At 34.5% G+C, this 22,467-nt stretch overlaps 1 protein-coding gene across 1 annotated transcript; it reads right to left on the bottom strand.

Annotated features, from left to right (window-relative positions):
* Window positions 1-423: 423 nt before the first annotated feature.
* Window positions 424-21,707, bottom strand: LOC144964955 (ATP-binding cassette sub-family F member 2-like). Its single transcript, XM_078899769.1, has 15 exons — window positions 21,572-21,707; window positions 17,071-17,290; window positions 15,508-15,708; window positions 15,044-15,232; window positions 14,523-14,647; window positions 12,632-12,774; window positions 12,294-12,396; window positions 10,552-10,647; window positions 9,901-10,020; window positions 8,891-8,980; window positions 7,399-7,509; window positions 5,774-5,836; window positions 3,326-3,454; window positions 2,407-2,610; window positions 424-1,340 (listed from the first exon to the last, which is right to left on the bottom strand). Exons 2-15 carry the CDS (start codon window positions 17,261-17,263, stop codon window positions 1,209-1,211), a joined length of 1,899 nt encoding a protein of 632 aa, XP_078755895.1. The 5' UTR covers window positions 17,264-17,290; window positions 21,572-21,707; the 3' UTR covers window positions 424-1,208.
* Window positions 21,708-22,467: the final 760 nt, after the last annotated feature.

Genomic DNA, 22,467 nt, shown 5'->3' with positions numbered 1-22,467 from the left:
AAGAAGCAGGATAGGCTAGTAAAGAGAAGAAGAAACGACATCACTATCGGATCGTACACCCATGCGAACATCATAGGTATATGATTCAAGGGTGATGCTCCCATCCAACCACCCGCGATTTAGCCCTGAAGGACCTCATTCCATTCCATAAGCATGTAAACCTACCCCTATCATTTCTATGACATCAAATGTCACTATGAAATGTGTGAAAATAAATATTTTATCATTCAGTTCAGTCACATTTCCATTTCTTGTAGAAAACATTTTCAACCACTTTCCTTTAAAATGGTGAAAAAATCAGAATTTGGCCACTTTCGGATTTTAAAAAATATACATAATAATAATAAGTTAACCTGTATGAGTGGCAAGGTCTGCATTCGTAGAGGATGAGACGAGACAGAAATTAAATAACTGAAAGGCTGGTTACTGAGAGATAAGAGAAATTTTATTTGCCAAATTAAGTTATGTCATAAATTAAAATTTCATACCTAAAAATTTTCACACCATTTTGTACCGTAATACCATGAAGGAGTATTTAAATTTGGATAGCGTGTGGGAGGGGAATGACACAGATCTATAAACGCAAAGTTAAATAAGTTAATAGAAGAAAATTTATATATATAAATCCTTCTTAATATAAGAAACTGACACCTTATTGTCAAGACCCGTTAGTTCACAGGGCTCATGGGATAAAAAATTCATATTGTGTCTATATAGCACAAAGTGAGCAAGTACCAACTTTTCTTATCACCTGAGCAGCATTCCGGCCTACTGAACATCTCATTAAATTGTTATAACACTGAATTGTGGACACAAAGGACAGAACGCCCCCCATTAAATTCCACTTCGATTACTGATCTTCTTGCCATTGTGTATGTCGTAATAATAAATAAATATGTGGAATTGACAAGAATCTGTTTTATAAAATAATTTTCGTGTAAGTATCAAAGTACCGGTAAATAACTTCAGAAAGGGACAAATATTACTTAAATGCACTTTAACTGCATAAAACTTTGAAGGAAAATTTTTAAAAAAATCTTTTTTAAAAACCAAACAAATTTGGAGTCCAAATGTCTTGTCAGTTTGTAATTGCACAGTAAAACTTGGCAATAACCCATGATAGTATTATGCTGTGCAATATCCCATGTGTCCAAACATGATGTCATCCTATTGAAATGAAGTTGACATTGCAATAGGTCGTCATTCCATTATACCATTCCCTTCTTCATTTTGGCATTTTGCTTTTCTGTCTCCTTAACCAGTGCTTCCTTGTAGCTGAAAATGTCACCGTCCCACTTTGTGACAGTTTGCTTTTCACACACCCAGATCTCATCTGTAACCTGTATTAAATGAGACAAAAAAAAATCAAATGTTATCTATCAAAATAATTGTAGATGAGATACAAATGAGATTGATATAAATGATTGGCACTTCACACTTCTCAAAATAAGTTTGCAAAGGATCTAAAAAATAATAATTAAAAACCTAAAGGGATGATTCTCATTCCTGACACCTGCAATTTTCCATCATTACTGAGTAACATTACACATTGCAATGAAAAAGTGACATAAAATAAAAGTGTGCTAGACGCATGAGTAAAGGACCGTAAGAATTCACCATCAATTCTTTTAAAAATAATCTAAAAATCGACAGTGTGCACAAACAAGGGAAGCAGTAATATGATGCATAGTGTAAATTATAAAAATAGTTTGATGACAATGACAAAGAGAAACAAGTAACAACTCTAGATTTTTTTCAGTTCAACAGATTTTCTTTCTAGTATGTCTTTAATAATTGTTTGTTCTTTAACAAATTACAAAAAAATAATGGGAGGTATCATAAACTGAAAATAAATCGAGACAGGCTTATTTCCAGTTTTATATAAATTGTTATATAATAAGGGCAGATGAGCACTGGCAAAAAGAGGGAGATAAGATTGTCAAAGAACTTGCACAGAAGAGAAAGTGTATCAAGGAGGAATCGTTCAATAGGAAACAGAAGCAGAATGAAAGCATCCAGGGTTGTCTATTCAGGAGGCAAAAATTTGCTGAAATTTTATGTGAACACACCAACTGGCCCATATCTGAGAACTGATCTCCAATAAAAAGACATTGCGTACCAATCTATAACCGTTCACCATATGACTGGAAAATATTCTGAGGTTTTTTAACATATATACTGAATTCCGTAAATAAACGGTAAATCGGCGATCTTGAGCATCTGAAAGTCTTGAGAGATACTATCAATGTTGACAAATGGCACAATACAAAAAACAATAATTAAATATTCTACAATCAATGGAGAGAACCTTTACCGGGCAAGGGAGGGAAACTGCTATCTGAAAGTCTCTTTCTTAACAAAGTTCACTCTATAAAATATAGCTGACAAATAAAATAAAAAATATACCTGTGAGATGAGTCTGAAGTCGTGGCTCACCAAAATCATACCACCTTCAAACTCATTGATAGCATCGGCCAGGGCATCAATTGTTTCAATATCTAAGTGATTGGTAGGTTCATCAAGGAGAAGTAGATGAGGACGCTGCCATGCTAACCAGGCAAATGTCACACGGCATCTTTGTCCATCTGACAAATTCCTGATAGGACACACCTATGTGGAAAAATAAATTACTAGATTAGCAAGTTGGCAATTATATGAAAACAATTTTTATATCCAGCTAACATTGTAATATGTTAAGAGCTACAGCATATGACCTGAAAATAATAAAAGACTAAAACCTTTTTAACAAAACAAACACAATATTTCACTTTTTTTAAAAAATGAACGGTAATAATATGAACATATCTGCTTTAAAATATCTCTTACTGAACTTCATGAGAAAAAGGAGGAGCAAAAGAAAGTAAAAAAAGAGAGACAGAAAGAAAGAAAAGAGAAATAAATTAATGTAAAATCGAATTATTGAGGCTATCACTACCAAGGCAAGTCTGGATTAATGTGTAAGATGGTGCGTGAAACAGTGCTGATGGTGACAAAAGGGGAAAAATGAGGAAAATATTAAACGTTTGTCTTTAAGTAATCGTATTTTTGAAGGCCTTAACACCATTTATATAGCAATAGTCACAGATAATAAACTATCAATATTATCAATTATAGTCACAAAGTCCAGATGTCTCAAAAGATCGTTTATAGAAAGATTTGCTGAAATGAAATGTGGATTATAACTATCCAACAAAATAGCAGAAAAGCAAGATATTGCAATAATTGTAGAACAGGCTCAAAGGAAGAATGTCCTCATCTGTCACAGAGTTCTGTGGATCTGTAGAAAACCATCAGCACTGGTGAGTGAAATGTACAAAATCTTTACCTGCTGAGTTCCTGTCAATCCAAATCTTCCAACAATTTTCCTCATTTCTTCCCTCTCCTTTATCTCAGGGTAACATTTCAACATATAATCCAATGCAGACATATCCAGATCCAATTGCTCTCCCAAATGCTGTTAAATTCAAGAAAGAAAAAAGTAAAAATAACATAAAACCCTATTAAAGTCAGTGACCACACATTATCATTTGGACATTGAACCGGATAAATGGTGGGAAGTATAATTAGTTGTGATAATAATTAAACAGCTCACAACATAAAAAATGAGAATTCTTAAAGTTATTTTTTAACGATCCATTGGTATTTTCAAAATTAAAAAAACAAACAATTGTAATAGAAATGGGACAAAATTATTATTTTCAAAAAGTTTAAGCGCTGTTGCATTTAAAGGAAAAGGGGACATTTATTTTCTTCCTATGATTTGTCTATTACAAAACTAGTAGGTAATAATAATTATAAAAAATAATAATAATAATCATCATGATTAATATTATCAGAATTGCACATTATAAAGAGAAGAGAAAAAAATGAAAAATATAGTGAAGGCAATATATCTCATCCCTAAAAAAATCCAGGGTGCCACGTTTTAAAAAGACTTGACTTGACTTAGATGCCTTTCGCGTCTCGACCGAAAGATCGGGTCGCCTTGGCTGTTTCCAGTATTTCCTGTGTGAGGTGTCTCCAATATTGCCGGTCCTCTGCTAGGGTTCTCAGATTTTCAAGGTCCCCTGCCGTTATGAGACTAATGCTTTGTCCAAGTGTTGTGAGGTTTTTGTTTAGGATCACAGGGAGTGTTGTGATCGGTCTTCCTCTGAAAAGGTTCCCGTGTTTTTGGAAGTATCCCGACATGGCTTGGTTTGCTGGTATGTTTTTGTCCCTGCGTAGTATGTGACCGAAAAGTTGCCATCGTTGTTGTAAAATGTCAAGGGAGATTGGTCTTTCTTTTGTGATCTTATAGAGTGATTCATTTGAGATCTTTTTGGGGTATTTGATGTCCAGTACCCTTCTTAGCTGTGTGCGATGGAAGGCATCCAGATGTTCTTCTTCGGATTTTGTCAACGCCCAAGTGCCGCAGTTATACAGAAGTACCGGTTTTACAAGAGCATGGTACAGTTTCAGTTTGGTTTTTCTCTTTATTTTGTCACCTCTAATCCATACATTGGTGAGTTTACTGAGTGCGGCGTTTGATAGCTGTTTTCTTCTTTGTACATCCTCGGTGTCTCCAATTAGTGAGCCGACTTTCTTTGTTCTTTTCCATTCCTCTTTGTTCCTCGATATTGTTGTAAATTCGGTTTTATTGGCATTGACTTGGAGGTTATATTTCATGAGGGTATTTTGTATGATGTCTATATTTGCTGGTGTTGATCCAATAAAATCGACATCATCTGCATAGGCGATTTCTCTAGGGATTGCATTCTCAATATGAGTCGTTGGTTTTGGAATGACTTTTCGAACTTCTTTCAGAGCGTGTTCTAAGTATATTGTGAACAGAATCGGGCTCAGACTATCTCCTTGGGGGGTCCCGATGTTACTTTCGAACTGCGTCTGTTTTGTGGCCCCGTATATCCTTGGTTGTATCTTTGTGTTGCTGAGGAGAAATCGGATTATTCGGAGCTCGTCTTCGTCTACTATTTCTGTTAATATCTCCAAAAGTTTTCCTCTGTCGATCGTATCAAAGGCTGCGGACATATCGATTCCGGTTATTGTTATGGATATGTTTTCTTTGAGTGCCTTTGCTGCCAACCATTTATGTGTCCATACAACGTCCGATGTGCTTCGGTCTTGGCGAAACCCGCTTTGGCTATGTGATAGGTATTTTTCTATTTTCGGTCTAATTCTGTTGAGGACAATAGTTGACAGTGTTTTTCTTATGGTATTCAGTAATGTTATTGGGCGCAGGTTGTTTACGGGTCCTTTCGTTTTTCCTGGTTTTTGTATTGTAATTAGGACACCGCTGTTTATGTCCCAGTCTTTGTGTGTTGAGAATGTTTTGTTCATTATGTTTGCAATGCTCAGATCCAGGGAGAGTGTACCGCATTTCAGCAATTCAGCGGGAATTTCATCTTCGCCTGGGGATCTGTTATTGTTTAGGCACTTTATGCTATTTCTAACTTCAGTTGTTGTGATGCGGTTGTTTAGGTCTCTAGGGTTTCCTGAGAAGGGCGATATTTGTGAGACTTGTTTGTGAAATTTCTGCTGGAAGTGGTCAGTTACAATGTCAAGGATATCGTTGGGATTTGTTGTCTGTTTGCCAAATTTATCCTGTAGTTTTGGGTTCTCGAATGGTTTTCGGTTCAGAGATTTCGTCGCTTTGAACATAGACGATGCGTTATTTTTGGACTTTTCTATGTCTTCTTTTAAAAAGAGTTGATGCTAAATGAAATCATACAGAGATAAGAAAGAATCATAATATAATGACAAAAATAAACATTACCTGATGATACCTCCCAAACTTAACATGTGAATGTCGTCGTATAAGCCCATCAGTTGGTATAAGCTGTAAGTAAAAAAAAATATTAATACCATAAAGTATGATAGGAATCTTAATATGCATGCCTCAAACTATCATTAAACCATATATAATCGACTGAACAATAAGTTAGCAATGACTATGAAAATTTTTGTTTTCTATTTTTGTAGGAAATACTACTCTTAAATAAAGCCCTATCTCCACTGAGTAAAAATCTTTTTGAATTTTGAAAATCCATTAATATATAACAAAGTTATGCAGTTTCAAAGGTGTCATTTATTTGGATGACTCACAAAGAGAAAAAAAATACGGAAAATATGGGACACTTTTTCTGCGTTTTATTCTGGTTTGTGGCTGTATCTCGTTTAATATGTGGAATTAGATATCAAAACTTGGCAATTTTATGGCAAAATTATCAGAAAATATGATGAAGACATCAGAAGAGCTCTAACTTGTATAGTTTTAGAACTGTATGGCTGGGGTCAACTATAATTTTGTTTTAAAATATACATAATATTGATCATTTGGAACTTTTCCGAAGTGTAATTTTGTGTCTACAACCCATACATATGACACAAAAAATGCCTGCTAAATTAATATCAATCAGTCCCGTGAGACCATGGCTTATGTTATTTCTAGTATTTATCAGAGAGAGAGAGAGAGAGAGAGAGAGAGAGAGAGAGAGAGAGAGAGAGAGAGAGAGAGAGAGAGAGAGAGAGAGAGAGAGAGTGTGTGTGTTAAACTACTATCCCTATGACATAACAATGAAACTATACCTTAATTTTAATAAAGCGCGTGAGGATTTGTGCCATCCGTCATCGCGAACAAGGTTGCCAGATGGCCACGTGTATGGCCAAATATATCATTTTGTTTCTTTTATTAAATTTTATTCATCTTATTTTTGCTAGTCTATTCAATATTCTGTTTGTTACAATTTAGACGTCTAGTTCATTTTAAGTGGGCCAGTCTTAATAGTGAAAGCCATATGATTTTCTATTTAGCCACTTATGAAGTCGAATTTGGTCAGGTTAAAGTCTGGCCATCTGGCAGCCTTGCCTCACTCACATCATTTTCATGTCGCCTGATGGGGGAGCAAAATGGCCGTCTCCATATTTTCACTCATTGAAATGCAAATTGGGTTGATGTTTTGTGAGAATATGGGAAAAGTACTTATCATAATCCAATGAAATTTGAAATATAAATAGAAGAAATGTGCATATATAACCTTGTGAGCGACAAAATCTCTCCTCTTTGTAGTTTTAGAAACATCGTACTCCAAAGGGTAAAAATCTATTTTTAATGGTCTTCTGGTAATCGCACAAGTTTTGTCGCTTGACATAAACTAAAATGACCTCTTTTCTAATTGTGTGCCAACTTTCAGTCATATTCATCGATAAACAGCGTCGTAATTAAATTTTTAAAATAGCAAGTACGGAACGGATTCGTCCCATATTTTGTCGCGAGTTTGGGCAGTTCGTGAACGAAAAATAGGCCCAAAGATTTGTGCGGGATAGTCATTGCTAAATAAGTTATCAAAGAGAGAGAGAGAGAGAGAGAGAGAGAGAGAGAGAGAGAGAGAGAGTACAAACCTCTCCAACGATGAGTTTGAGAAGAGTTGATTTTCCAGCCCCATTGGGTCCAACTAATGCAACACGAGTGTCTAGATCAACACCAAAATCAAGATCTTTGTATATCAAAGGCTGGGGAGAAATAAAGGGACATAAAATGTTTAATGACCACAAAAAAGTAAAATTAAATCATTTTTAATCATAATTCGTTTTATGGAATCTCTTTAACATAGGTGGGGGTTTAAGTGGCAGAGATATTGCAGTGTGACCTGGAGCTCTGCTTCAGGCACTTTCCATTTTTTTTTGTCTTCCTTGGGCAAGGTTATTAAGTCTCAATTTGCTCAATGAAAGGCAAAAAGGATTATTCCTATTGACATCAGACGTTTGTTTGATGGACTATCCGTGTTTCTTCATGGAATGCCTAGGCGATGACATCTAACAATGCTGTGCTAGAAGGATGTAATTCCAAAAAAACATTCTTGGCTATCATATCAAGTCAAAAAACTTTCATAAAATCTGCTGGCTGCCTTATAGTTATAGATTTGGTTGGGTCATATGATGAACAAACTACTCAATTTAAAAATCAAATCAGAATATAGAATATGATTTTCCACCTAAAAATTCATATTTTAACATATCATTATATTTGATAATTTAAATATGTTTTCCAACAAATATAAACAAACATAAAAAAAAAATTACAGGAAAATTCTTTGCAGATTAGCAGTAATTTAAAAATAAAAGAGAAAAAGTTAAATGCCCTTCTCAGGGGTTAGAGTTTTTAAAAATGTTAAAATGATTCCATAGGAAAGAATTGAACGCATGTAACTTCAGTCATGAGAAAAAAATCCAGGTACCTCTTTTTTAAAATCTTGAAATGACTCCATAGGAAAGAATCGAATGTATGTCATTTCAGTCATGAGAAAAAAAAAACAACAGGTACCTCCACTTGGATTTGATACATGTTCATGGGTGCAAGTAACTGGACCTCAAAAAGCCTGCAAGTCTACTTATGACCAGACATATAATCTGAAAAAGCCTGCAAGATTCACGGACTTCACCTTGTCATTTGAAGTCTTGTTCTCAGCATCTAGTCTTCATAATAGTAGTCCACAATTGTTATATGTTTAATCCAAAGGTTGTAATGGAGAAATTTGTTAAGTTTCTTGTCACAAAAAAATAAATAAAATCAATCAAATCCAAATCGCAAAAAGCCGGCGACGTTTTTTTCTCGGTAATCCAATCGGCCGGCACTCTTGCACCCATGTACATGTTCGATAAACCATAAAAAAATAAAGTCCCAAAAGTTTTGATAGGTCATTCCATGTATTGTATTTCTAAATAAAAAAAACAAAAGACAAAAAAAAAAAAACCCAAAAAACCCCAAAAAAAACAACTTGTTCTTTTTCAAAACCTTCATTCTGTCTTTTGTAATTCCTTTCCCAAATTTTCAATTTACCGACATCTTAAAATGAGAAGTTACAGTAAAGCAGGATCAGGAAATATCAATTACCTGCCCCTCTGCATATCGGAAACTGACTTCTTGAACCATGATGACTGGTGGAGGTAGCTTGTCACAGCTTGGGAAAATAAATGACAGAGTCTGCCAAAAAATAATAGAAATAAAAAGTAAACCATTAAAATAACATTGATTGGAATTATTCTCACCTTAGTTCTATTTTCAAGTCCGCTGTTTACTCTAAGCCTTTGGATTTTCAAAGCCTAAATTCCATATACCAAACCATAGCAAGCTTAATCTTTTGAAACCTATTAACAGATTTGCTTTAACAACACACAATATTATCAAAGTTGAATATCCATTCCATTCAAGCTTGAAATAATCAAATGCTTTTGACTTTCAGATTGAATAAAGCTACAGTTCAGCACACATAAAAAAAAAACACCCCAATCTATCGGGATAAAAGTAAAAGAGAGATTCAAGGGGTTTCCCCGTTGGTAACTATACATGGTCTACTTATATTTACAAAACTACAATTCGACTATCCATGTTTTAAAGTTTTAATTTGACCACTAGGTGGGGTCAAATGGCTAAAAATAGAGTTAGAAATGGAGAAATGGATTTCTCCTTTATGAAAAAATACCAGTTTCCCAGTTTGGTATTTGTTTGCCAATAATGATAAATATAATAATAATAATAATAATAATAATAATAATAATAATAATAATAATAATAATAATAATAATAATAATAATAATAATAATAATAATAATAATAATAAAGTGTTCTTCTATAGCGCTAAACTCTGAAGCCTCAAAGCACTTTACAATATACTTTAATAAACTATGCAAGTCTTACAAAATGAAATTGACATTCAACAAAATGGAATAAAAAAATAAAACATATAATTTACTCATCAAGAAGAAAATGCCTAGGATAAAAATTTCTGGAAAAGATGAGTCTATAGATTCTTCTTTAAACTTTCTCCAAACTGAAAGAGTTGTCAACGAACGTCAAAATGACTACTCTTTCAATGACTAAAAACAAAGTATGTAGATGCATACCCTGTCAGCAACAATTTTTTCAGTGAGACCTCCATCAACCATCTTTTTCAATGTCTTTTCTTTGCTCTGTGCCTGTCTTGCAAGTTTAGCACTGCCATGACCAAATCTTGCAATGTAATTCTAAGAAATGAAAGAAAAGAAACAAAAAAGAAAAGAAAAATATATATTAATCCCAAATGCTGAACTTTAGAGCTTTGTGACTTATAAAGCACTTAGTAATTAATAAAAGAAATCGGCATAATATTCATGTCATTCCACAAATGGAGAAAGAAAATTTTTTTTTTAAAAAAGCAGCATGGAAATATGAGACAAGACCTGCTAGTTTTTTTTACAAAGAGATCTGTAACTGACACTGTCAAGCAGGTGGCTAAAGATGAATCTATCTGGTTATATCTCTAAAATGATTTGAAATTCTATCCAAATAAGTGTAAATTAATCGTTGGATTATCAATCAATTTCGTAAAGTAAATAATGTAACTCTGAATAAAGGAGTAAGAATGGTATCTATCAATGAAACAAAAGAATTTCAAAATAAAGATAGACATGAACCAGTTACATGTAAACAATATCTAATAGCGGCAATATATGATTTTTAAAAACTATAAAGGATGGTGGTTTGGATCTAATAATCAATAAATAAAATGTACCTACTTTCATGTGAGCAATTTGATCTTGCTCCCACTTATATTTCTTCATCTGATTTTCTTCATGTTCATATCTTGTCTGTACATAAGAGTCATAATTCCCCTGAAAAAAAAAAAAAAAAAAAACAAAAAAAAATAAAGAAATTAAGAACATGAGAAGACTGACTGAACCTAGATATCTTCAAACAAAAGATTTTGTCTATGAAAAGTGGAGTCAGTTATATGATTCGCTTCAAGGGTTCTGAACATCGCACCATGCTCCATCATCTTAAAAGGATGAGAGCAAAGGAGCTAAAACTCGGCCTTTTATGTCATCATTCTCACACTTTTTAAAACATAATATTCAAAGAACAAACTCAATTCTGCCATACATGAAGCAAATAAAATAAAAAAATTCATACTTGCATTGTATCTTTAAATAAAACAACAATCTATTGTTATGATCTTATGCCAGATCCAGATTTGTTGTCATAGTAATGAACATCAGATCATGTTTGTCTTATAATTAATTTATCTGATCGTTTTATACCTTCCATCAAATGTATTATGGGAAATAAGAACATTTGTATCAAATCGAAGATTAAAAGAATGCTATTTACTTCGGCTTGATGACTTACAGGGAAATAAATATCTCTCAAAAAAAGTACTCTACATTTGACTGTCCTCCTCCCAGCTAAGGATCCTCGTCAAGACCAAGAAAAAAAAAACAGCAAGCTAAATCCATAACAAAGACAGAGAGCAACATGAAAAGAGAAAACATGGGGAATAGAAGACACAGCAAGTGACCTCTCAGCCCAATTTAAGAGGTCAGAAGATCCCATCCAGTGTTGTAATTTTGTCTATATTCAATTTAAGTGAATGTTTTGACCATCGGACACAAATGATAAAAGCATTGCAAATAAACTGAACCAGGTTTAGAGATTAAAAAGAATTTATTGCATTTATCTCTATGTCAAATAAGTCACATGTTTCTCATTTGAATTGTGTCACTTTGAATTACTTTAAATTTCTGAATAAAATAATAAAATAAAATTGGGTTTAAAATTAAATAATCTTAATCTGGAGGAGGAAAAAAATTTGCAGGATTGCTACTTCAGGAGAAAAACTTTTACTCAAACACATCTGCCGATCCTATTCTGACCTCCTGCCCACCACAATCCAGATCCCTAAACAAATGAATGAATGTTTTTGTTTTTAAGGGTTTTACGGCGCTTGCAACACATTAAGGTCATATCAGCGCCAGTAAAAAGGAAGAAAATGGGATAGTAAAAAGTTCTAGAATTACAATTAAAGCACAAAAGAAAAGGTTCAAATAGGGAACAGATGTAGATTCCAAGAGCACACCGTCAAAGTACTTAGTTTGAGACCACCTAAAAGACTCATCCAGACACAAGCACAAGTCCCAACCAAGAGGAATACACTCAAATGTTCACTAATCATATAATATAATATGTAAACTAAACATATACAATACATAAAAGAGAGATGATTTACAAGGAAAAAAAATATCATCTCCCAAAACTATAACTATACATTCGACTGTTTCCCTCTCAGCCAAGGACTCCGACCAAGGTCAGGATAAAACCAAGCAATCGAATTCCAAGACAAAGACAGAAAGCAATTGGAAAACATAAGAGGGGATAGAAGACACAGCAAGTACCTCCCTGCCCACTATGGGAGGTAAGAGCCCCACCCAGAAATAAATTATTATTATATAAAATGCATCAATATAACAAATAATACACTTACACCATAGACCTTGAGTTTCTTTTGATGCATGTGAATAATATTAGTACATACACCATTCAAAAAATCCTGAGAATGTGATATCACCACCAAAATACGAGGATATCTGAAAGAAAAAAACATCGTAAATTTAGAAATAGGAGCAGAGAACTCAAGTAATAGACAAACAATTACAGATCATGCTTCCCATTTTGAAAACGAGGAGTGAGAATGGATTCAATAGAACCAACATAAAGGATATGATACAACATTATCAATGGCAGAAGGAATGGAGGACTTATAAAGATAATAATAATAATTTAGTTAAATAAGTTTTGAAAAATAAAACAAGAAAGAATTACGTTTTGAGTTCTTGTTCAAGCCATACACAAGCATTCAAATCTAGATGATTTGTTGGTTCATCTAACAGCATTAGAGCTGGCTGTAGAAACAGAGCCCTTGCAAGGGCAATTCTCATTCTCCAACCTCCAGAAAAATCTTTGACCTAGATGCAAAGAAAAAGATGACATACAGTAACATATCATTGATACCGAAGAAAAATGTAATGAATATTAAAATCAGGGTTCCAATTCAGGAGGCAGAAATCTACTGAATTTTATGCAAACACATTGACCAACCCCCTTCAGATAGCTGGACCCCAGTAAAAAGACATTATGTACTTTTTTGTTTACCAAGTGACTGGAAAATATACTGAGGGTTTATATATATAATTTATAATATACTGAATTCCGTAAATTTAAGGAAAATTGGCAACCTTGTAATATAGACATGGCCGCATCCCCCTTAATTGATAAGCAAAATTGATGTGCAATTTTATGACAAATTTATCAAAGTACATAATGAACACATCATAAGAGTTATATAGCTTATATAGTTCTAGAGTATGGTCAACCATAATTCTGTTAAAAAATTCATCCAAATTGATCAATTGGCATATTTCCATGAACGTTTTCTTGTGAAAACAAACCATACAAATGATATGAAAGTTGTAAGCTTAATTATTATCAATTCAATCAAAATGGTCAAGAGGTCATAAAGATTGGTGCCTCTATTCTGTATAGATAGGGCTTTTATTATAGCTGAGTATTTCCGTCCAAAATAAATAATGTTTTTATGTTTTTAAGGGTTTTACGGCGCTTGCAACACATTTAGGTTATATCAGCGCCAGTAAAAAGGAAGAAAATGGGATAGTAAAAAGTTCTAGAATTACAAATAAAGCACCCAAGAAAAAGTAAGATATAGGGGAACTGGGAACAAATAGGGATCAGATGTATATTCCAAGAGTATACCATCAATGTACTTAGTTTGAGATCACCTAAAAGTCTCATCCAGACACAAGCACAGGCCCCAACTAAGAGGAATACACTCAAATGTTTACCAATCATATAATATAATATGCAAACTAAACATAATACAATGCATAACAGAGAGATGATTTACAAGGAAAAAAATATCATCTCCCATAACAATAACTATGCATTCGACTGTTTCCCTACCAGCCAGGACTCCGGAAAGTTGCCAGGACAAAACCAAGTCATCTCATGCCAAGACAAAGACAGAAAGCAAATTGGAAAACAGTTATAAGGGTATAGAAGACACAGTATGTACCTCCCTGCCCGCTATGGGAGGTCAGAATCCCCACCCAGCAAAATAAATAAATAAAGAGAACAAATTTATAGTCATTGTTAAAACTTTGTGCAGTGGATTGAAGCCAGGAGAAATGGTTTGTCAAGAAATGATGTCACCTTAGCAATGATAATTCTGAAAGATGTGGACCATTGTCAATAGTAAATATTGTGTTTAATGAAGATGCATGTGAATCTCATATACCAATGGATCACCAGTGATAAAGAGTCATATCCATATACATAAAACTTTTTAAGTTTTTAAATGTAGTCATATCAATGTTTCTCTGTGGCTATGAAAGCCAACGAGGGAGTAAGAAATCACTTTTCTTTGACATGTTCCAAAACAAATGCCTCATAAAAACAGAGAAGCTAAGATTTTATAGCAGGTAGGAATCAACAGCATGGAGATCAAATGTAAAGGAAAACAATACGATGTAGAAGGAAACAGATTGAGGCTGGATGTTAAAGTACCTTGACAAAAGCCAATGATCAAGAATATGGAAGAAATATTTCCAGGCTTCACCCACCTCTTGTTTAAGGTAAGATATGGTAGATGAAACAATAAAGGAGATATTCCATTTCAAGAAATAAATAGATAACAAACCTTTTTCTGTTGCATCTGTGAAGTGAAACCTAAACCTTTCAAAATATACGCAGCTTTCACTTCCACTTTAGAAGCATCCAAAGCATCAAGACGCTCATATATATCCATGAGTCTTTCATGGGCCTCTGAAGAACAAAAAAATAATTGTATTTCCATCAACAAAGGTAGAAATCAAAACTTATGATTGGAGTTCAAATAATAGATATGAAACCACAAACCCTTACACAAAAGTAGATATGTTATCAATATTGAGATTAACATTCCTGAAACCAATGATATATGAAAGAGTATAGAAGAAGAAGAAGAAGAAGAAGAAGAAGAAGAAGAAGAAGAAGAAGAAGAAGAAGAAGAGGAAGAAGAAGAAAAATATTGATAGCCGCTAAAAATAATACTACCTTCTAATTTAGCAAATAAAATGTATTACCATTACAGCAATGAATGACAGCTTTGTTTATATTATGCAAATTTTCACATTTTAAACTATTACAAAATATGGTCCCAAAAGCATTATATATACAAACCAGCATCCTCTTTGTGTGCTATTTCCTCTGCCTCGTGTTCAAGACGAAGACGCTCCGCATCTACCTCCATGACACATCCAAGAGCAGTCTTGTCACTTGGAGCCATTTCACGTCGTAAAAGGAAACTATCAGCATGGGATGGTACTGGAAGTTCCTTTGCATCAAGAGCCGCTAAAAGTGATGATTTTCCTAAGAATAAAATGATATATCAAATTAATTTAAAAAATAATAATAAACAGGCAATCATCTCTTACAATATCGTCGACATTGTAGAATAATAAATATTTAAAGCCTTGAGGTGTATTAAAATCAAATTAAAGGATCCAAAGTAAATCATTAACTGAGGTAGCATATCTCTAGAACTTCCGGAGAACTTGATAAATACCAATATTATTAACAAACTTACATATAAATACAGTCAGAAGACAAAGTAGTCAATATGTCATGAGCAATGAAAATCTTACCACAGCCATTAAGCCCGATTAGACCATATCTTCTCCCAACATTCAACTCCAGATTTGAATCTACAAGAAGCTCAGCACCATGAAAAAGCATGGTTAAGTTGTGTATATGCACATCTCTACTGTCTGGATGTGATGCTAAAACCCCAGTACATGATCTGTGCTCTGCTGCAATAGCCAATTCATCCATGGCCTCCTTAAGACCTACATAAGAGAAAATGAGTTCAATTATTTTTATTTGTTCAATGAAACGAGCAAACACACAATAGTCAATTGTTGAGTATAACATGTCATAACATTTTAATGTTTATCATTTGATATGAATGAAAAGCCTTGCATTAATAAAATCAATAAAAGATATAAAAGTGAGATTTAAAAATAAGTTCTAGTCAGAATTACAATATATGCTTTTCAAAATTGAATTAAAATAGTGAACATTTAATTCTCTGAATTCTTTGGATGTCAAATCACTTGATAAAAATAATCAGTGCTGATGGTGACAAAAAGAGAAAAAGGAGAAAAATTTTGAATGATTGCCTTTAAGCCATATTTTCACTGCACTAACCCCCACTTGAAACTCTTGCTAATTTCTGGATACGTAGTGTTTTTATGCACCTCCGTTGACGGTGTATCTTAACGGATCGTTTTTATACACCTCCGTCACGCATGCGCATTCCACACAATTTCATTAGCGATATTGTGTTTCTGCATTTGGACATGGCGAAAGTTATATTGTGACATCTGTAGGATGTTTTTGTTAATAAATTTATATAAAAATAATAATAATTTAAAAAATCGAAATATAAAACCAGAAAATAGAAGTTGCATTGAAGGTAAAATAATGTTTTAGAAAGACCTTATTAAATGTGATGAACAGTCAAGGGGCTCCGTAGCGCAGTGGACAAGCTGTCAGACTCCAACCTTGAAAGTACCGGGTTCGATTCCCATTGTTGACCTTTGTCTTTTTTGATTTACTTTGTTTTTGTTTGCTTTTTTTTCTTTCTTTTTTTTTTTTTTCAAAATCTTTTTATCATGTATTTAAAAAACTTCGATTTTAATTTTTAAAATTATTTATTCATTTGAGATCAGTATTTGTGTGCCATGTTTCTTTTTACTTTTGATTTTTAAAATTATTGTTATTATTCTTTAATTTATTATCATTGTACATCGGTAATCACTAAGCAGCGTGCTAAACTACAAACTAAAACTATTTAAACCTCATGGACGTATGCAGCAACAACTTTACCATCACCGCCAACGGAGGTGCATAAAAACTGTGCGTTTTTGTACACCTCCAACGGAGGTGTATAAAAACGCCACCTTCTGGATATTGAGAAACTGCATCTATATCTTCCATCACATATCAAGTCTCTCACTGCCAGAACATTTGATAGGTGAAAATGCAATTTTGGAAAAGGAGGAAATTCCTCCTCTGACACAAAAATTGTGGATTTCTGAGGAAAACCACCAGCATTGTATAATAGGCACAAACCTTTCTAAGTTCATTTGAAATATATAAATCTCAAAATAGCATGAAACTTCCAGTAATGATAAAGATACACAAACCTTCAACACCATTTGTGACACCATTGGTAGCTGTTACACCGTTGGTAGCTGCTTCACCATTGGTCGCTGCTTCACCATTTTCATTTGAGCCGTTCACTTCAACCTTTTCTTTGAGTTGTGATTTTTTTGGTCCAGGGTTTCTATTATTTGTCTTCTTTGCGGCATCACGTCTCTTCTTGGCATCAGATGGCATGGTGAAATGTGATCTTTATCTCTTTACCTGTAAAATAATAATACAATATCATTAAAGTTAAATAAAAAGAGAGCAATTTGCGTATCGCTAGAACATAAATTCATATTCTATGTCGTTTCAATAACTATTATGTTGTTTGAAAAAAGTTACCTGGCTTTCAACTAAAAAGTTACAAGTTAAAGCAAATAATAATAGTAATAATCATAATAATAAAATAATGATTTCAATTTTCGAAGTGGCAATTTGGACTAGTCTTAATAGTCTTCCATTGCTATGGAATCAAACTCTAATGGACTTACGCATACGGAGGGGAGGACGACAAAATGTAGGCAGAAGAGTGATAAAGAAGAAGAAAAAGAGCTCGCCCTTATCACACTGACTCAGCTCATATCCCTACTCTGGACTCTAGGATTGTTGCCTGTCTCACACTATCAGAATATGCAATGTTATAATTATTTATTTTTGTCCTGATTTTATTTGGAAATCGTGTTATGTTGTTAGAAAAGCTTTTCATTTATACCACAGTTACTTTGACAGACTTTTGTTACTTTGAAGGGATTTAACTCCTTTCTGTTTAATTTCCATCTGGGCTTCCAATTGATCCGTGATTTTGTCTTTCTCGTCAAATAAAGCTGGTTTAGACTACCTGCTGATAGTTACTTCAATCATAATTTTGATTTGGATTAATTTTTTATGAAATTATCAATAATTAAAATATTTAAAAAACAACAAAAAAAATTTAAAAATAAACAAGCAACATATATACTGCTATGGAAGACTATTCAGACTAGAGAGCCTCGCCTTTGGCCTACCAACCTCCGCTGCACGTCCAACTCGCCTTGAGCAAGCATTCACGTAAAATATAAAGATTTTTTTAAAAAACCTACCTCTGTTTCAAAAACTAGCATCTTTCACCTTTCTAAGAAACATTTTGATTTTTCAGAACTTCAGTTCGTTAAAAAATACCGGCCAATCTGACCCGTTGAGTTGAATGAAAACGAAATTTTGTTGTTTACACGGTTCAAAGGAAATGCCGTAAATAAGCTTTCATGGACTTCCTGTGTTGTTTTTACAGTGTCACGTGACCGTTTTGAGAAATTTGACGTCTGCTACAAATAATTAGACCGGTAGGGGGTAGATATTTTCGTTGGAGCAGAGAAAAAGTGAGTATTATTTCTTGGACTTGTAGAGAGGCCTAGGGTCCACTAGCAGTCAAGTTGATTGAATAAAAGAAAAGAAGGCCTTTTTTATCCGCCGCCACCACCACCATGAGAGTGGAGGGTGAGGGGGGGGGGGGGTGTTGCATGAAGACGAAAGGGAGACGTGGTGACCTTGGGTGACGTAGAGCATCTCAAGGATGCTGGCAGCAGTTGCAGGTGTTCTTAACCCCTTAACGGCGAAGCTAATTTTTTGCTTTTAGATAATAGTTTGCTTTTATCTTTATTATTGTTAACGGGGAATACAGCGTTTCCACCAAGAGAGCAGTCAGACTATCGCAACTCGGACTTCAATTGTCTATAATCGTTTTGCCGTTACTTGTCTTTTGATGATAGAAGATTTGGTGTTAGGTCAAAGATCGAATTTCGCCGCTAAAAGGTTGCATTGCTACTGGATTTGCCCCCCCCCCCCCACCTTTTTTCTTCTTTTTTTTTTCACCTTAGTATTGTTGATTGCTATTTCCTTTTTTATGATTAGCAAGTGCCGTAGGAGTCTCACAGGATGCAGGAGTACTGCAATTAACCCTTTGCCAGTGACACTGATTTTTTTTTGTTTTCAAATAATAGTCTTCATTTATATTATTTTTTAACGCAGAAAAACAAAAACGTTTCCACCATAAGAGCAGTAAGAATATTGATAAAAAGCGCTTTGAGCACGTTGGGTGGATATTGCCCTATATAAAAACTCATGTTTTTAAATTGTATTTTGTTTTTTGTCTTTTGATGAAAACGGTAAGATTTTATTTTTGGTCCAAGTAAGATTGATATTCGCCTTTAAAAGGTTAAGTTGTTTTTGTTTTTTTTCAGGTTTTTTTTTTTTTTCAAATGCCTAGTGAGAGAGAAAAAACAAAACAATCATACATGTATCTGCAAACGGCAGAAAGTTTTCATTTTACAATGAGATGGGAAGGGGAAGGGATAACATTATGACAAAAGAGAGAGAGAGAGAGAGAGAGAGAGAGAGAGAGAGAGAGAGAGAGAGAGAGAGAGAGAGAGAGAGAGAGAGAGAGAGAGATGGGCGGGGGGGGGGGGGGGGGGGGGGATAGTAAGGGGGAAGGGGAAAAGATGAAAGAAACAAGGGGTTGCCTGATGATGTAGATCAAAGGAATGTTACAGCGGTGTTCACGGAGCGTACTTCGTGAAACTTTAACCTTTTACAGTGACAGTTTTTTTTTCTGCAGATTGCTTATGCAGAATAAATCGTTTCCACCAAGAGAGCAGTAGTAAGAGTATATTTCGACTCGGGCTTCAATTAAACTATAAATCGCAAAGCTTGTCTTTTAATGATAACATTAAGACTAAGATCTGGAGTTTGGGGAGTGTAAGATGGAATCTCGCCAATAATGGTTAAAATTGTTTTGATTTTTTAAAATATAACACACACACACGAGCGCGCGCGGTCACGACAGCGAGGACCATCTATTGCATGTGTTGCAACGGTAAATCAGTTTACGTGTACGTAGATCCTGAGGCGAGATGCCCCGTTACCGTGTACGCACCCCCCCCCCCCCCAAAAAAAAAAAAGAAAAAAGAAAGAGACACACACACGCAGTCTCGCATCCGCTACGAACTAATTTTGCGCACCAATTTTTACTGCACTAATGCACCAAATTGCATTTGGTTTGGCCACTTGGCCTCCTGTAACCAACTTTTTGGCTTCCTCTGACTTTCCCCGTTATATCGTTTTACTCTGGTACCGGTAAAACATTTTATTTGGCAATCTAAATATCTAAATGCAACACGTGCTAACGCCACAGATTGCATTTGCTAATGCTTCTATATATACGAATTTTCCTTATCCTATCTAAATTGTTTAACAAATCTAAAGAGTTTTCGCGAGGCTAAGGTGGGTTTGGTGGTATTTGGGCTCCTGCCGAGGAATCTGGCCTCTTGCTATAGCTAGTTTGGTCTCTTACTAAAAAATGATCTGGCAACCCTGCCTGGCTAGGCGGTACCTTGATAACAGAAACGGGACCCACACGATTTCGCGAGGAATTAATCATGAAAACAATTAGGATATAATTTCAACACAACTTTTGAAATACATCAAGGATTGTCCATTACCGAATGTTTTTTGATAGAAAACAAATGCATCTTCAAATCTAAACTGCTTTTGACGGTAAGCGGTAAGTTTTTATTTATTTTTCTGTCCAAACGAGTGATTTGTCCTGGTTATAGAAGCTAAGTATTGGTAACACCGGCTCAGCTCTCTAGTCTGAATAATCGGTTGATTGTACATGGTGACATGCGCATTAGAATTTGAGTCCGAAACTCGAGTCCAAATAACTGAGCCAACTTCTGTGCCAGATTTTCATGGTGATGGCCTTTTATATAAATTATTATCTGAAAAAAACAAACTTTTTTTTTCAAAAAAACATACATCCATACATGGTTGAAAAAAAAATCGTTCAATTTTCTCAAATTAGTTAAGTTTGTCTCACATGTGAATGAGATTTCTACTAAACCACAAAACTACAACCCGAGACTCAGCTAGGCCACAGAGAGAGAGAGAGAGAGAGAGAGAGAGAGAGAGAGAGAGAGAGAGAGAGAGAGAGAGAGAGAGAGAGATTGAGATTGAGAGAGAGAAACTCACAAGTTTCACGTAAAAATGCAGGACTCACTTATTACGAATCGAATAACAAACCAGAACATGATTAAAACTTAAATATAACAAAAAGTTTTCGTCCACACAACAGTTACAGTGCAGTCGCCAGTGGAGGTGACGGCGACAGTGACTACAACTACAACAGTGAATCAGTATCAGTGAACTGACTCACTGACTGAAGCGAGAAGTAGAACCTTAAAAAGGTTTAAGTAGAGCAGAGGCGATTGGATTGGATTAAATTGTTTATTATTCCCCCTCTGAATGGTATGATCTACTCAACTATTTCAATTTCAATGACATAAAAACTAATAAACATTCCTCACACCGTCACCGGATAAAATCCCGCCATGAAAATCAATGAAATGAATGGTGAACAGTTTCAGTCAGGGTGAATCTGTGATTACCTTTATTAATTTACATGGAGGTAATTAATTTTGACAGCTTAATAAATGGCTAGGTCATCTCATGGGCACACTATGGACTTACCGACTCTTATAAAAGGTAATAGTTCTCTTATCTCTCTTTTTTGTTTCCCCCTTTGCTATCAGCAACTACACACCATGCTGAATGAGAGAATGAGAAAGGCGAAAGGAAGGTCCGAATGAGTGGGAGACAGGAGAATGAGAAATATCTTCTTGACGTCATAAATACCTCATTGCTAAAAATAGATATGTCTTGATTCCCGTGCAGTTGGCCCAATAGTAGAGAATCACATTTTGATCGGCTTGCACTTCTTTGCAGGTCTGATCACAGACTACTAGTCCTGTATTATCTATGGGTCTGATAACTACTGATAACCCAATTTTTTGTGGACTCGTTGTTGTAATGGAAATCTCAAAAAGTGAAGTACAATATTGTCCACTATAACAATGTACTAGGTCCATAATTGAGTTCGGATGTCAAACCGACATGTATGTAAACGTCGGTCTTGATTAATATAATTTAATTTAAAAAATAATAGATAAAAATGAATATTTATAAAAATAATAACAAAAGAATGAAAGAAAGAAAAGAAAAAGGAAAGGAAAGGGAATTTAACGAGGAAAATAACTCTGAATGAAATAAAGATAAAATATTGAGACAAAAAAAAAAAAACATCAGCGTACTTATCATCCGCAGTAGAAATAACGATGATGATGATGATGATGATGATGATGATGATGATGATGATGATGATGATGATGATGATGATGATGATGATTGTCACAAGTGGAAATATCGATATGGCATTTCCCAGCTGACACGCGATTACACCCAAGTGACGAAGACGCAAACTTCAAAGCTATATGAAAAATCGCTCAAACTCCCCCATTTTTGGACAATGAAAAATTAAGTGTGAACATCTGGCAGACACTACCCACCACCCTATCTTCAAAACAAAG

This window comes from Berghia stephanieae, chromosome 2, assembly GCF_034508935.2.
Source record: "Berghia stephanieae isolate SIO BIC M18660-M18661 chromosome 2, UCSD_Bste_1.3, whole genome shotgun sequence".
Taxonomy (NCBI): Eukaryota; Metazoa; Mollusca; class Gastropoda; order Nudibranchia; family Aeolidiidae; genus Berghia; species Berghia stephanieae.
Note: the sequence above shows the minus strand (reverse complement) of the source record. Positions and strands in the feature narration are given on the sequence as shown.

Bases quoted from the DNA above. Each gene is read 5' to 3' on its own strand.
- LOC144964955 (XM_078899769.1), bottom strand. From the start codon at position 17,263: ATGCCATCTGATGCCAAGAAGAGACGTGATGCCGCAAAGAAGACAAAT. The intron at 2,611-3,325 runs GTAAAGATTTTG...TTTTCCACATAG, and splicing joins GATTGACAGGAACTCAGCAG to GTGTGTCCTATCAGGAATTT. The intron at 1,341-2,406 runs GTATATTTTTTA...CATTTAATACAG, and splicing joins ACTTCAGACTCATCTCACAG to GTTACAGATGAGATCTGGGT.